This window comes from Nicotiana attenuata, unplaced genomic scaffold (genome assembly GCF_001879085.1).
Source record: "Nicotiana attenuata strain UT unplaced genomic scaffold, NIATTr2, whole genome shotgun sequence".
Taxonomy (NCBI): Eukaryota; Viridiplantae; Streptophyta; class Magnoliopsida; order Solanales; family Solanaceae; genus Nicotiana; species Nicotiana attenuata.
In genome coordinates, this window is record NW_017671130.1 from 303,173 (window position 1) to 317,886 (window position 14,714).

At 39.0% G+C, this 14,714-nt stretch overlaps 1 protein-coding gene across 4 annotated transcripts; it reads left to right on the top strand.

Moving 5' to 3' along the window:
- Positions 1–9,987: 9,987 nt before the first annotated feature.
- LOC109206137 lies at positions 9,988–14,100 on the top strand. Of its 4 annotated transcripts, none has more exons than XM_019368923.1 (7): positions 9,988–10,080; positions 11,894–12,055; positions 12,691–12,750; positions 12,874–12,921; positions 13,018–13,071; positions 13,501–13,564; positions 13,641–14,100. In XM_019368923.1, the coding sequence occupies exons 2-7, from the start codon at positions 11,909–11,911 to the stop codon at positions 13,718–13,720; spliced, it is 453 nt and encodes a 150-aa protein (XP_019224468.1). In that variant the 5' UTR covers positions 9,988–10,080; positions 11,894–11,908; the 3' UTR covers positions 13,721–14,100. The 4 variants fall into 4 exon arrangements, with proteins under 4 accessions (XP_019224468.1, XP_019224471.1, XP_019224469.1 ...); XM_019368926.1 differs by having other exon boundaries at positions 13,644–14,100; XM_019368924.1 differs by lacking the exon at positions 9,988–10,080 and adding an exon at positions 10,102–10,181.
- Positions 14,101–14,714: the final 614 nt, after the last annotated feature.

Below are 14,714 nucleotides of genomic sequence, written 5' to 3' on the forward strand. Positions count from 1 at the left end.
CGATCACATCTTTTTCCCAATCTAACCCCTTTCCGATAGTGTAGCTGTTTCTTAGTTCCCTGGTGCGGTCCCAGACCTCGAAGGTTGGGTCCGAAATCTAGCCTTTACTTCTTCGTACGTGGAGCGCATCTGTCGTGACCTGGCCAAAGGCCAATGGGAGGCTAAGGGATCCCAAAGCCTTCCAAAGAAAAGAAAAGAAAGAGGGGGTCGCCTGCAAATTCCCCGAAGCCAAAGAAAAGCAGGGCTCGAAAGCCTAAGGCCGATAATGTGGCCCTATCTCCAGAAACGGCCCAACGCCTTCGGGACGAGGAGGAAGAGAGGGAGGATGACGATTGCCTGTTGGTAGTTCGAAAAAGAGGAAGCACTGACGCTTCGAAGTCTGCCGAACTGATGGTGGCTAATTCGGTTCACTCTAGGACTGAAGAAATCTCCGAGGGGAGCTCGAGCAAAGTCCCCGAGCCATCGAGTAGCAAAAGAACACCTCGTCTTGGAGGTCATTTGGAGGGTGAGACCGAGGGGCCCGCCCCGAGGCCCTTCAAAGAGAAGAGAATGCCCCGAGTGGATCACTTGGGGTAATTCACGTGGATGACTCACCGCCTGGTCCTGAGTTCTCCGAGGGGAAATTTCGAGATGCTAGGAACATGGGAACTCCTGATGTGGGGACGAGCCACGAAGGGCACGATATCTTTCGAGAGTGCCTTGCAGGGATCAACGATGGTCCCGACCAAGATGCTTCTTTTATTTTTGATGAGGCCCAGCGGCTCTTCAAATAAGTAAGTTTCTGCCCTTAGGCTCACGCCTGCGTTTTATCCTTGTTGTTCTGAGCCTAACTTTTCCTTTTTGTGAAGGCTGTGACGCTCCATCGAGAAGAGTTTTTCAAGTCTCGAGCTGAACTTGCTCGATGTGAGGCCGAGCTCAAGAAGCTCTCGAAGAGAGGGATGGCTTTAAGATTCTCTATGTCAAAAAGGAGGGGGAGACCAGTGACCTTCGAGCCGAACTGGCGAAGGCTCGTCAAGAACAGACCAAGCTTGTCGAAAAGGTAATATACCAAGTTTTGTTATGCATTTGTCCGATTGGTCGGCTAACATTTCAACTTTGCAGGCTCAAAAAAAGGGCGAGCTGGTGGAGCAGCTTCGAGAGGAGCTCAAGATGAAGGAGGCCGAGACCCTGGGGTGGAGACAAGGCATGGACCGTCTCGCCTCAGAGAAAGATACTCTTCGGGAGCAGTTGGCTTCAATTGAACGCCAGCTTCAGAGTGTAAAGGAGGAGAGCCTGTCCCGAAGCCGCAGAATCGGGAGCTCGAAGCTAAATCTGCAGCTGAGCTTGCCAAGGCCAAATCTGACTCAGAGGCATTTATATCTTCGTACCGAGCTGACGCTGAAATAGCTAACACCGGGGCAAAGGAGATCTCTGTTGCGGCCGAAGTTAAGCTATCATGTGCACTCGACCACGCCAGGCGACAGTCTCAGAGAGAAACCCTCGAGGAGGTGCATGCTCGCGGCTTCGACCTCTCAGCCGATATTGAAAAGGCAAAGACTTTGGAAGAAGAGGATACCGCTTTGCTTTCTGATGACGAGGATTCAGCTAGTGGCTCCGAGAGCGGAGGGGACGATGATGAAGTCCCCGAGGAGGAGGTTCTTGAAGATGCGGCTCCCGAAGATGTAGCTGCCGAAGATGTGGCCCCGGAGCAGGTTTAGGTTTCTTTATTTTGTTTTTGTGTTTTTGTGCAAGGACCCCTCGTGGGTATTGTAAAATATCTCTTGTAAGCCCCTCTTATAAATATAAAAGGATCTCTTTGCTTCATCTTTGATTCCGTATTGTCTTTATTTTGTGAAAAATTTGATAACTTCAATGACCAAGTGAACCTTGGCTCGGATTCTGAATATAACAACCCTTAGGTTTTTTAGTGATCAGGGTGTGATCCTCGAACTTAGAATAGAATACCTCTTAAGGTTTTTATTAGTCTTCGAGCTATGCTTAAGTTGATTTGGCGCGAGCTCGGGATAATGGAATTCTTGGGTCCGAGTTGAGTGAGAGCAAGGTCTCGAACCCTATATGTTTTGGCCCTTAAGCTCTTTTATATCGGCCGTTAGGCTCTTTTATATTGGCCCTTAGGCTCTTTAAGTTGGGCCAATTTGGCCTCTAAAGTGCTATAACTTTTCCCTCTTTTCGGCTAAAAGACTTAGTGAAAATTTATCTATGCCTTAGCATGTGTTTTTTGTACCCGTTGGGTTTTTAGAAGGTTCGACGTATCGGAACCTTATTAGTAATTTGTTTATGTAAACATAATCGAATACCTCTTGAGGTTATTTCGAAGGGTGATGTTATCGAAGCCTTTAAATTATTCGAGGACTGATTTTATCGAAGCCCTTTATCTTTTGCTTTTGCCGAGGGTAGCATGATTTAACCAGGTATTTCAAAGTGTTTGAAGGCCTTTAATTTTATGGCAGAAGTCGGACGTCTCCGAGCCGCATTATTTCGATTGTAGCCTATTTATATGACCGTAGTCTTTAATATGGTCGTAGCCTTTAATATGGCCATAGCCTTCGGGTATGTCTCTTGGACTTGTTTCCTGATAACCTTTCGAACTTGTTCGAAAGGTTAGTCCCTGAGTATGATGGCCTTGGCCTTCGATTACCTGTTGCTCCAATTCCGTCGAGGGCGGTGATTGCTATTTGGCCGCCTGTTTACCTTAGATTCTCGATTTCTCCGAGGTCGAAGGCTCTGGTATCGGCGTCACTCCATCGACTGCAAACATTTTCTTTGCAGCATGTTGCTCTCTGTAGACCGTTTTCACACCATCCTCCATTGGGAACTTCATCATCTGATGAAGAGTTAAAGGTACCGCTCTCATGTTGTGTATCCATGGTCTCCCGAGAAGTGCATTATACCTCATGTCTCCTTCGATGATATGGAATTTTGTATCTTGTATGGTCCCGGCTACGTTGACTGGCAGGATTATCTCCCCTTTTGTTGTTTCGCTTGCCATGTTGAAGCCATTTAGGACCCGGGATGCAGGTACAATCTGATCCTGTAGGCCGAGCTGTTCTACGACCCTCGATCTGATTATGTTCGCTGAGCTACCTGGATCCACTAGAACACGTTTAACTTGAATTTTATTTAAAAGGATAGAAATTACCAGGGCGTCATTGTGCGGCTGAGATATGCCTTCCGCTTCCTCGTCATAGAATGATAAGGCGTCCTCGGGCACATAGCTTCAAGTCCGTTTTTCTCTGGTGATCGATACCTTGGTGCGTTTGAACACAGGTCCTTGCGGGACATTGACACTGCCAACGATCATGTGGATTACATGTTGTGGTTCTTCCTGCTCATTTTTTCTTGCATCTCTCTCCCTAAAGTGGGTTTTAGCTCGATCATTGAGAAATTCTCGAAGGTGACCCTCGTTGAACAACCGAGGCACCTCCTCCCTTAGCTGCCTGCAATCTTCGGTCCTATGGCCGTGTGTGCCATGATACTTACACATCAAGTTTGGATTCCTCTGAGAAGGATCGGTTTGGATAGGCCTGGGCCACCTGGTACCTTTGATTCTTCCAATAGCTGATACAATCCCTGATGCATCTACACTGAAATTATATTCTGACAACCGAGGTACCTCCGCGGGGTCGGTATGTTTATCGAACCCATTTTTACTCATGAGTCCCCGAGAGCTTTGACCTCAATCGTTTCTCCGATAATTCCGAGGAGCGTTACGGCCCGAACCATTATTTCTCCGATAGACATACGGCTGATACCGTTCTTTATTCGACCTGGATTCCCTGTCTGCATCCCTCGGTGGCTTAGCTGCCGATCTGTTATGATGAACTGAACCCAAAGGGGCTCCCAATTGGTCGTCTTCAACCCTAATATTCGATTGGTAACGCTTATGTACATCCGACCACGTCACAGCTGGATACTCGATCAGATTCTGCTTTAATTGTCGAGACGCAATCGAACTCCTTTCATTCAAACCCTGCATAAAAGCTTGTACTGCCCAGTCATCCGAGACCGGTGGTAATTCCATTCGCTCCATCTGAAACCTGGACATGAACTCCCTTAACATCTCGTTGTTCCTTTTTTTATCTTGAAGACGTTTGATTTCCTTGTTGCCACCTTTATGGCCCCGGCGTGTGCTTTCACAAAGGCGTTTGCAAACATAGCAAACAAATCAATAGAGTTAGGAGGCAGGTTATGATACCAAATCATGGCTCCTTTCGATAATGTTTCCCCAAACTTTTTTAACAGCACTGATTCTATCTCATCGTCATTCAAGTCATTTCCTTTGATCCCGCAAGTGTATGAAGTAATATGCTCGTTAGGATCGGTTGTCCCATTATATTTGGGTATATCGGGCATGCGAAACTTCTTAGGAATGGGCATCAGAGCCGCGCTCTGAGGGAACGGTTTTTGTATGAACTTTTTGGCATCCAAACCCTTTAAGACCGGAGGTGCCCCTGGTATCTGGTCAACACGGGAGTTATAAGTTTCCACCTTTTTGTCGTTGTTTCAATCTTCTTTTCCCCGGACTCGACCCTCCTGGTGAGCTCTTCGAGCATTTTCATAATAGTGGGGTCAGTCCCCGAGCCATTTTCATTTGACCTCTCTGGCGCCGGTTCAGCACGTCGAGTGTTTTCTGGTTCAGCTATGCTCGGAGTTTTATTCTGACTTTGAAGTTGAGCGATGGTAATCTGCTGAGCTTATAGCATCTCGAATATCACTTGGAGGCTGACTCCCCCATCTCATATACCTGGTGTTCCTTGGCCCCCAGATCGGGCTTCCCTGCGTACACTCCCTCCGGGGTCTGTGCCTAGATCTGCATTTGAAGCAATGTGCGAATTAACGTCAACTGGTTCCACATTTGGCATTTCCCCTGGGTTTATCGGTGGTACACCGACCCCTACATTGTTGTTTTCCCCATGAAATCCAAGACCTTCGTTGTCATGAACAGATGTATTTTGCGAGTTTGACATGTTTAATCTTGAGAATCAGAAAATCTTGACAAGAAAAAGTATAAAAATAACGTGTGTAATGAGAATCAGTAATGAAAAATAATCACTATTATCTTTAGCCCCACGATGAGCGCCAAACTGTTTACCTCAAAAATACGAGTAACAATTAAATTTGATTTGTGGTTTTAAAGATATGTGATTTAGTTCAATACCAATTAATAATCAAGAAATATAAAGTATAGATGAAAGAAACAAATGAATCAAACCAGTGTTACCAAACAGTATCGGCCTCGAGCTTAGTGACCTCGAGATGAACCAAGAACACTAAAGTAAGAATAGTAAAGAGAAAAGACAAGTCTGATGAACAATGAGCCAGAAAAGTAAGATAGTATATTCTTTGCCAATGATTAGATGTTTACAAATGATTGGGGTTCCCTTTATATAATAGTGGAACCCTAAATAAGGTACATTTCCATTTACAGTAAGGAATCTTATTGGGACAGTTGTCTAACCGCCTAGTACGGAATCGTACAATTCTATTTCGGGATTTGCGCCATGATTCTGAGGATGTGGCAGGAATCTCGCTCATTCTGTTAGAAATCAATAACGGCATTATTTCGAGGTCGAGCATACTCGGCTTCGGTATTTTTCATACTTCGATCCTCGGGCATTGCATCCTATCTTCGAGCTCGAGTCTGGTCTATCGAGCTCGAACTCGATCTTGCCTGAACTTGGTCCTAAGACGACCCCTCGAGCCCATAGATAGAAGGCATATGATTTTGACCATATTATACTAAATAAAGAAAGGAGAACTTATGACATATGAAATTATATTTATGAAGCCACACATGATTAGGAGCATGTGATGGACACTGAAATCTGAATCATCATATTTTCAGAAATTATTAAAAAACACTTCGTTTTTTCAAGTTCAATGTTTGTATATTACTCAATATTTTTCTGTTTAATTTTGATACAAAATAATATTTTACTACTCATTCAAACACAATTAATATTGTGATCAAGGATCCTAAAGGATAATTTTGTCGGAGTGGTTTTTACAGCTTGTTTGGATGTGTTGTTACCTATTGTATCGTATCGTATTGTTACTTTAAATACGTTGTTTTGATTGTTACTTAAATTTTATTGTATCGTCTCGTTAAATCCGTCGTTACGTAACGACGAAATGTGCCACTTTATGTAACGACCGATTTGGTGTGGTCGTGTCGTTACCTTGTCTTTTTCTCTCAATCTCACCCTTCATTATAATTAAATAATTTTATTTTATCATCTATCCTATAATTTTATATAATAATTTTACCATGTATCATAATTGTTATTTCTAATATTGCAAGTTTATTTTTCATATTGTTGGTGCGTGATATCATGAAACGACGTCAAACGATATAATCTATTCAAACATTGTATTCATCAAACAATACAATAAAATACAATACGATACATTATGAAATAATATGTAACACCCATCCAAACAAGCTGTAACTCTAGGAGTTTGTAAAAACATTTTGATGAAAATTGGATATTAATGATGAGCTGTGCCAAAATTTCGTAACAAATAATAATGCTAACGTCCCCCTACCTAAAGATTGTAAGAAACAAAATGAGTACTCCAATATTTTAATTTCAGAAAATCTGGTAGAACAACTTGAGAAATAAAGAAGCAATGTGATTTTTTCATGTAAAAGGCAAGCTTTATCTATTCGGCAGAACTTGTGAACAATTTGTACCAAAGTTATGACTTGCACAACATAACTTGTGAAAGCTTAATTTTACATTCTTCACCCGCTTGTGAAAGTTATGATCCGTGCTGCTATTTTTTATAATTTTTTGAATGGGGATAAAATTTAAACAGCAGTCTTAAATGATCCTATTCGTGCAAATCCTCCCATTTAGCGGACGAAGTGCACCAATAGCCACTTTTAAACCTGATGTTTAGAATATATTCATAATTTACGATATATTTAAAGATTAACCAAAACTTCAGGACTAAGTATTCTGAATTTTTAAGCTGCTAATTTGGAATTCAGGACTTAGTGTCCTAAATTTTTGAGCTGCTAATTTAAAACTCGGGACATAAAGATTCGAATTTTTGGACACAATTTTCAAACTTTAGGACACGATGTCCTGAAATTTGAACTTCAGGACGTCATGTCTGAAATTTGAGCAAATTGACTAATCTTTAAATATATTATAAATTATTAATATATTTTGAACAACATACTTAAAAATTGCTACTTGGTATCATTTCCACCATTTTAGCCGATCTCAATAAATGGGCTATGAGCAGCATTTGGGGAGAAATTCAAAAATAGCCAGATTTACAAGTGGTCATCCAAAAATAGCCACAGTTTCAAAAGTAATCGAAATTTAGCCACTTTTCATGTATAGATAAATCTGAACGAAAACACTGTTCAAAATCCAGTCCAGCATAATATACTCCAGCTATTTTTCAAGTAAAAATTGCCTTTGTCTTTCTGTTTGCACCCGTATCCACTTTTTAAAAAACTTCAGCTTCCCTTTCTCCTCCCATTCTCCTCTTCTTCTTCTTCTTCTTCTTCTTCTTCTTCTTCTTCTTCTTCTTCTTCTTCTTCAATACCACAGTTCTTGCTCTTCACTGTAGTTAGTGTTTGAGATAAGCCTTTACAAATAGAATATGAAATTGGAACTTGCTAGTTTCATGCTTTGCGGTAACTGAAGAAGATAGATTTTCTGGATTTAGCTTTGCACGATATGTAATCGTCAGATTTTCATTAACCATTCTAACAAATTTTAACGGAAAATAATATGTAGCTACTTAAACATGATATTTCAAGACTATCCGCCAAAAATTGCTAGATATTTCCATGTAATTCCTTTGATGAATGTACAAGAAACAGTACAAGAAACAAAGACAAAAACTTCAGCTCTAGAGCTGAAGTTTCCTAGTTACAACATTGAAACTTCAGCTCTAGAGCTGAAGTTTTTATTTTATAACTGGCAAACTTCAGCTATAGAGCTGAAGTTTTTCGGGTACAAAGACAAAAACTTCAGCTCTAGAGCTAAAGTTTTCCAGTACAAAAGAAAAACTTCAGCTCTAGAGCTTAAGTTTTTATTTTATAACTGGAAAACTTAAGCTCTAGAGCTTAAGTTTTTATTTTATAACTGGAAAACTGCTTAAGTTTTTATTTTATAACTGGAAAACTTAAGCTAGAAAACTGCTTAAGTTTTTATTTTAGAACTGGAAAACTTAAGCTCTAGAGCTTAAGTTTTTATTTTATAACTGGCAAAGTTCAGCTGTAGAGCTGAAGTTTTCCGGTTACAAAGACAAAAACTTCAGCTCTAGAGCTGAAGTTTTCCAGTACAAAAGAAAAACTTCAGCTCTAGAGCTTAAGTTAAGTTTTTATTTTATAACTGGAAAACTTAAGCTGGAAAACTGCTTAAGTTTTTATTTTATAACTGAAAACTTAAGCTCTAGAGCTTAAGTTTTTATTTTATAACTGGAAAACTTAATCTCTAGAGCTTAATTTTTCCGGTTACAAAGACAAAAACTTCAGCTGAAGTTTTCCAGTACAAAAGGAAAACTTCAGCCCCGTGTAGGGCTGTGCATTTGGATCGGATATTCGAAATCCGATCCGATCCACTCTATTTCGGATTTTCGGATTTCAGATTTCGGATTTTCGGATTGGATACGGATTATGTTTTTTATAAAATTTCGGATTTTCGGATTGGATTCGGATTGGCATGTTTTTAATCCGATCCGATCCGAAATCCGAAGTTATATGACCTATATATAATACTATCCAAAAATTTTAGGGTTAAGTAACCTTATATTCATTTATCAGAGACTGACCCTAGGTTATATCGATGTTGAGTCTCTAGTCTCTTCCGCCTCTCTTCACAGATCTATTCCTCAGTCCTCTCGAACTCGAAGTCTTCATCTCAGTCCGACGCCGACCAAGCTTCCGTCGTCTTCACTCTTCATCTCAGTCCTCTCGAAGTCTCAAGTCAGTGAACTCCAAGTCCTCTCAAGTCTTCACAAACGATTTTCAGTCAAGAGCAGGTGATGTTTCAGTTATCCGGGAAAGTATTTTCTTCATTGTTAAGTGAATATTCAGAAGTGGACTTTAGTTTGCAGAAATATGGTCAAATAGAACCTCTGTTAGAAGTTCAAATGTTAGAAGCTTTTGGAATTGAATTCCAGCCTAAAGTTTAGGTCTCATTTGAAATGAAGTTTGCTCTTTATCAAGTTAAAGTGTAAAATTTCTGTTTGAAATTATATTTGTAAACTACACTGTAGTAGAGAACCACCCTGTTGGAAGTGTTGGCAATGGTGGCAATGTGATTGCTGTTGGCAAGTTGGGAATTTTAGGCAACTGAGGCAGTGACGGTATTGTTGGCAAGTTTGGAAGTTGCAGTAGGTTGCGAGCTGCATTGCTTGTGTTGATGCTTGATAAGGAAAATAATGCTATGATCAAGAAAAGGATTGAATAGTTGCTAGAAGAAGCCATTCTGTTAATTTGATATATTGTTTTGTTTCAAGGAAATGAAGTAGATAATAGAAGTTGGAAATGAATCAATAATTTGATATATTATTTTCTTGATCATAGCATTAAAAGTAATAGTTTGAGTATACAGATTACAGTATAGAATAAAATCCAACATAGGATAATTATGCGACAATCTGAAAAATATCCGATCCAAAGTTTCAAAATCCGATCCGATCCAATGTTAATTCGGATTGCCCTTTTCACAATCCGAAATCCGAAATCCGAATCCGAAATATGCTAAATCTGATCCGATCCGATCCGTGCACAGCCCTAGCCCCGTGGGCTGAAGTTATGTGAAAAAGCGGGTACGCTTGCAATTTTTTTTGCAAAGCGGGCACAAGTTAAAATGTGGCACAAAAAACGGGTATAAATGCAAATGCCCCATTTTTCAATGACTTTGCAAACGCTGGCTTTTTTTGAATGACCAATCCGAAAAAACCCGAGCCCAAAACAGTTGTAGGCCCATATTCTCCTGTGGAATGAGGACGCAACCTTTTTCCATATTCCAGTTTATTTGCTGTCTTCTTTCTATTCCATATTTCTGGTAAAACTCATCGGTTTCCACCCACCTTCACTTCAGATTCCAGGTATGCTTCTTTTTCTTCTTCTCCTTATTCTCTTTATTCTTTCCCCATATCAAGAAACTGATTTTCTCGGTTCCATGCTTTCTATTTTATTTTCTTAAAAGGTGGCAATATTCATTATGTATTGCTTGTTGGGCTTCTATCGAGATTGAATTTTTCTTTTTTGTGTATTTTAATATCATGATTAAGTTATCATTTGATAATCTACTTTTCTGTTATGGATTAAATTGGGATTTTAGTAATGATCCAAATTTGACTATGAAAAATTGAAATGATTGATTTGGTGTATGTGGATTACTGAATCTATGCATTACATTTCATGTTTCTTTAACTGGGAATTTATAACATAGTTTTCCCCTTCTTTTGCTTCTCTTGCATGTGTATTAGCTTGGTTCCTTGATATAGTATAATCTGTGTAAATTGATATCTCGAAAAAAGAAAAAAAATGATAAATAAGCTTGAAATCATGAAATTTATAATCAATTGATAATTCATTCATCTGTGTAAAACTGTTGTTTTTGTATGGTATCTAGCCAACATATCAAACTAGAAACTGATATTATAGACTAATAGGAATATCCAAATTATTTCTGTCTTAAGATTTGTTTTTCTTCCTTTTTCTCTAAAGGAACTCTTTCTTTTCTTGGTCATGAGCAGTGATTCAACTCTTCAGTTTATTTTGTATTTATTTAAGTCGATTGGATATCCATTGATGTTGGATTTAAGTATGTACATCGGTAGCCCCTAGGGCTTTGGTCTAGCGGTAAGAACGCAACGCATGATGTGTGGGTTAGGCACGTTAGGGGTTCCAAATTTGCTGCAAACAAAAGTCTGTATGTAAGTGGAGAGGGGGGAGGGGTCCATTATCCATCGTGATTTGAACTGTGCGCCACTAGCCCTCCGGATTTTCTAAATTATCCCCAAAAAAAGTAAGTTTGTAGACTGGAGCACCTAAGGGTGTGACCTAGTGGTCAATAAAGTGGGTTGAGAACCATGAGGTCTCAAGTTTAAATCTCAACGGAGGCAAAAAACACTAGGTGATTTTCTCCCGTCTGTCCAAGCCATGGTGTACAGAGTTACCTTTGCTGGTGGGAGGTACCAAGTATCCCGTGGAATTAGTCAAGGTGTGCGCAAACTGGCCCGGACTACAGTTAAAAAAAAAAAAAGACGTATGTAGACTGAAATTGGTTTCTGTAATCTATGATTTTTAGTTTCTTCTTCTCTAGATCCTTTAAGCATTTATGTAGAGCTACACAGTATGTGGTATCTTGGAAGAACACGCAACATGGGTGTGTTAGCCATAAATTCGATTAAAGATCAAAAGCATTTACACGGAGCTTTATGTTATCCAGGGCAGTGGATTGGTATGTACGACTGTCGGTTTTGCATTTGTTACCTCAGACTACATATGCTTTTAGATTCTTGTGTTCTTGATCCTTTAAAAGCATTTATATTGAGCTTTATGTTATCTAGGTACTATGTTGTTGACTTTTGGTTTTGCATTTATTACCTAAGATTACATATACAATGATTCATGATTTATTGATTTTACATCCATTTATTTGTTACTGCCTACCTCTATTTACAGTCATTATCTGATATGTGGATCAATTGAAACTTTCTGCATTCAGTTTAGATTTAAGAGAATACCTTGGAATTCAAAATTTAACTGGAAGATGCCCAATATTTTGGCTTTGCTTGTCACCGAATCTATTAAAATGTTCCAAGCAAAGAGTTCTCGATCCAGAAGAGCAGCGAGCAGTTGTGTCTGCTTGACTTAGCTATGGGTGATAATAAACCAGTTATATTTTTGCAGAAACACGTGTGCAATATGTCAAACCCAAGCGCAGATGAAAGTGTGAAGGAACCAAACGTTATTAATGATCCTCCTAAAGGTGAAGAAAACGATGACCTTCTTGCAGAAGATCCAAAGGGTTCAGAAGTAGAAGAAAGCCAAGTTCCATCTCAAGAGGAGGAGGTACATATTTGCATATGTGGTTTCTACTTAATTGATCCCATTTTCTCAAAGCTTTTAGAATACTAGTCAATACTGAAGCTTATGTTAAAGCGACAGGGTTTAGAGAATACAAGTTTGCACCAAAGGTTTTTCGTTAAGAAAAATCTCTGTCTACTTTGTTCTTTCATTTGCAGCTCAGAGCTTTTATAATACTAGTCGATCATGAAGCATACATTAAAGTGATAGGGATAGAGAATACATTTTTGCACCGAACGATTTTCTAAATGATCCCTATGTACTTCTTTCATTTGGAGCTCAAATCATTTAAAGTGCCAGTCACTGATGCAGCATATTTTAAAGTGATAGTGATTGAGGAATACATTTTTCCATTCGAAGATCTTTTGGAACAATCCCCATATACTTTGTCTCTTTTTTCTGTTCCATAAGAACGTGCGAATGAGATTGCGTTCATAAGACTAGTATCCATCTATAAGCCTATAAGGGTATTTGAGGAAGATTCTGTAGGTCATGAACGGTTTAGGGAAAGTGACTTCGAAATTTGATTAACTGCAAAAATGGTGAAACATTTACAGTAGTTCTGCCAAATTTTCCTTAAAATTCGGGGCATAAATCCTTTCCTTGTTAAATATATCCAGGAGGAACTGAAGAAAAAGTATGGTGGCTTGGTGAAAAAGAAACCTCCATTGATATCTAAGGTGATTATTTTAAGTTTTAGTTCAATTTTTGGTATCTCAAATTCTTTTCTTCTTTGTATTTTAAGTTTTTCTTCAATATTTGTCCTAATTGAATTCTCTATCAACCTGCTTTACATTTTCAAGGACCACGAACGTGCTTTCTTCGATTCTGCGGACTGGGCATTAGGAAAGGTACACAGCTCTAGCCTAACTTTTGGCTATTCAATCTTTAGCTAAAGCTCAATGCTGAAGTTTGATCGTCTTATACCATGTTCTTTTCGTTTGCAGCAAGGGGGACAGAAGCCCAAAACGCCTGCTGAGGCACTTCGCCCAAAATTAGAGGTGCGTTACCCTGTTACTCTGGAAATACATTTCCAATTTTATTGTTAGTTTGAATACACACTTGGTTTTTTTTCTGCCTTTGTCATTTTTTAGAGTTTAGATTCGTTAGCTTACAACTTAGACTGGAATTAAACAAATCAATGGTCAACTCACTCGGATCTAGCTTTGAGAAGCAATGTGTTGACGAGCATTTGATTTCCTGACTATTTGTTTCAGTAGGAAAAGTTGTATCTTTCTTTATATATTCGAACTAAATCCTGAAATATACATAGATGAGGAAGTTAAACCCAACCACAACATGGCTACAGAAACTTATCTTATAAATAGCAACAAAAAAAAAGACGAATACAAGTACACACCCTGCTCCAAGTTGCTGCATGCTCGATTTGTATTCGACTATTGCATTACTTATGTATTCTTTGATAACAGCCTACGCCACACCAGCAACTTCGTACTCGGCTCTCAGCTTCTTCTCTGACAGATGCTGGTGAAGGTATGTACATAAAATCCATTTCCTGTATTGCATTCTTACTGGAGCTAAACTCGAGTCCTCGTTTAAAATCTGGCAGCAGATGGTAGCAACAACGGCTCTGACCAGCTAGATGACCAGAGCGGAACACCAGCAGGCGATGGTGAGAATAATTCTTAGAATCAGAAGCACCAAGGCCGAGTCATTCGGAGCAGCCTCATCATAGATTCCTGCTGAATTAACTGAAGGTGGTGTTGTAAATCTGGCTAGATACTTAATAGAGGTAAAAAAGAAGAAAAGAAAGAATAAATGCTCTCATGGCAAAATTTTGTACTGAATTTTAGAGCTGTGGTCCTATACTAAGCTGATTTGCTTGCATAAAATTCAGAAAACTACGTGCAAGTTCTTTTCACAAGAACGATCATTTCTCATCTGCCTGTGCTATTCTCAAAATGGTGATGTATTTTACTTTATGGTGGCAAAATTCTAGATCAGCATTGTATTGAACGTTGAGAACATACACTTTTTTGCAGTATTAATGTTTATCACTTTTCGGAACACTATAATGTACTTCACACTTACGAAATGGCGAATCCGGGAATTTACTCAAGGGTGTTCAAACTTGAAAGAAATTAAAAAAATCATCGATAAAGGGTATTCAATATGTGTTATATACCTTCAAAACATACTCCCTCCGTTTCAAAAAGATTGTCTTAGTTTGACTTGGCACTAACCTTAATAAAGAAGGGAAGACTTGTGGGATATGTGTTCTTAAATAAGCTATAGCATTTGTGTGGCTATAAAATATTTAAAACTTCTGGTATGAAACCTGTCATATCATTTGTGTATGACTATAAATACTTCTTATTAAGGAAATATTCATAGGTGTCAATCTTTTTGAAACAAGACTAGTAAGGAAATAATCTTTTTGAAACAGGTAAGAGTAATATTTTACCTATATACGCAATGTAATTTTTCGATCCTTTTAAGACATGTAGCTTCGCCCCTGCATACGATCACGTGCCTACTGCTACATGTTTTGCCAACATAATAGAATTTTTACTTTAACCCAAAAGAGTGTATGTTCCTGTGAAAACTTGTTACTAGTGGTAGAATAAGGTCCTATTATTGTCTTATAGTTGAAAAAGGTAAGATGATCAAGAATTTGTAACAC

Excerpts from the sequence above, each read along its gene's own strand:
- LOC109206137 (XM_019368923.1), top strand. The coding sequence starts at position 11,909 with ATGTCAAACCCAAGCGCAGATGAAAGTGTGAAGGAACCAAACGTTATT. Across the intron at positions 12,922-13,017 it reads CGGACTGGGCATTAGGAAAG|CAAGGGGGACAGAAGCCCAA; the intron begins GTACACAGCTCT and ends TTTCGTTTGCAG. Across the intron at positions 13,565-13,640 it reads TCTGACAGATGCTGGTGAAG|CAGATGGTAGCAACAACGGC; the intron begins GTATGTACATAA and ends AAAATCTGGCAG.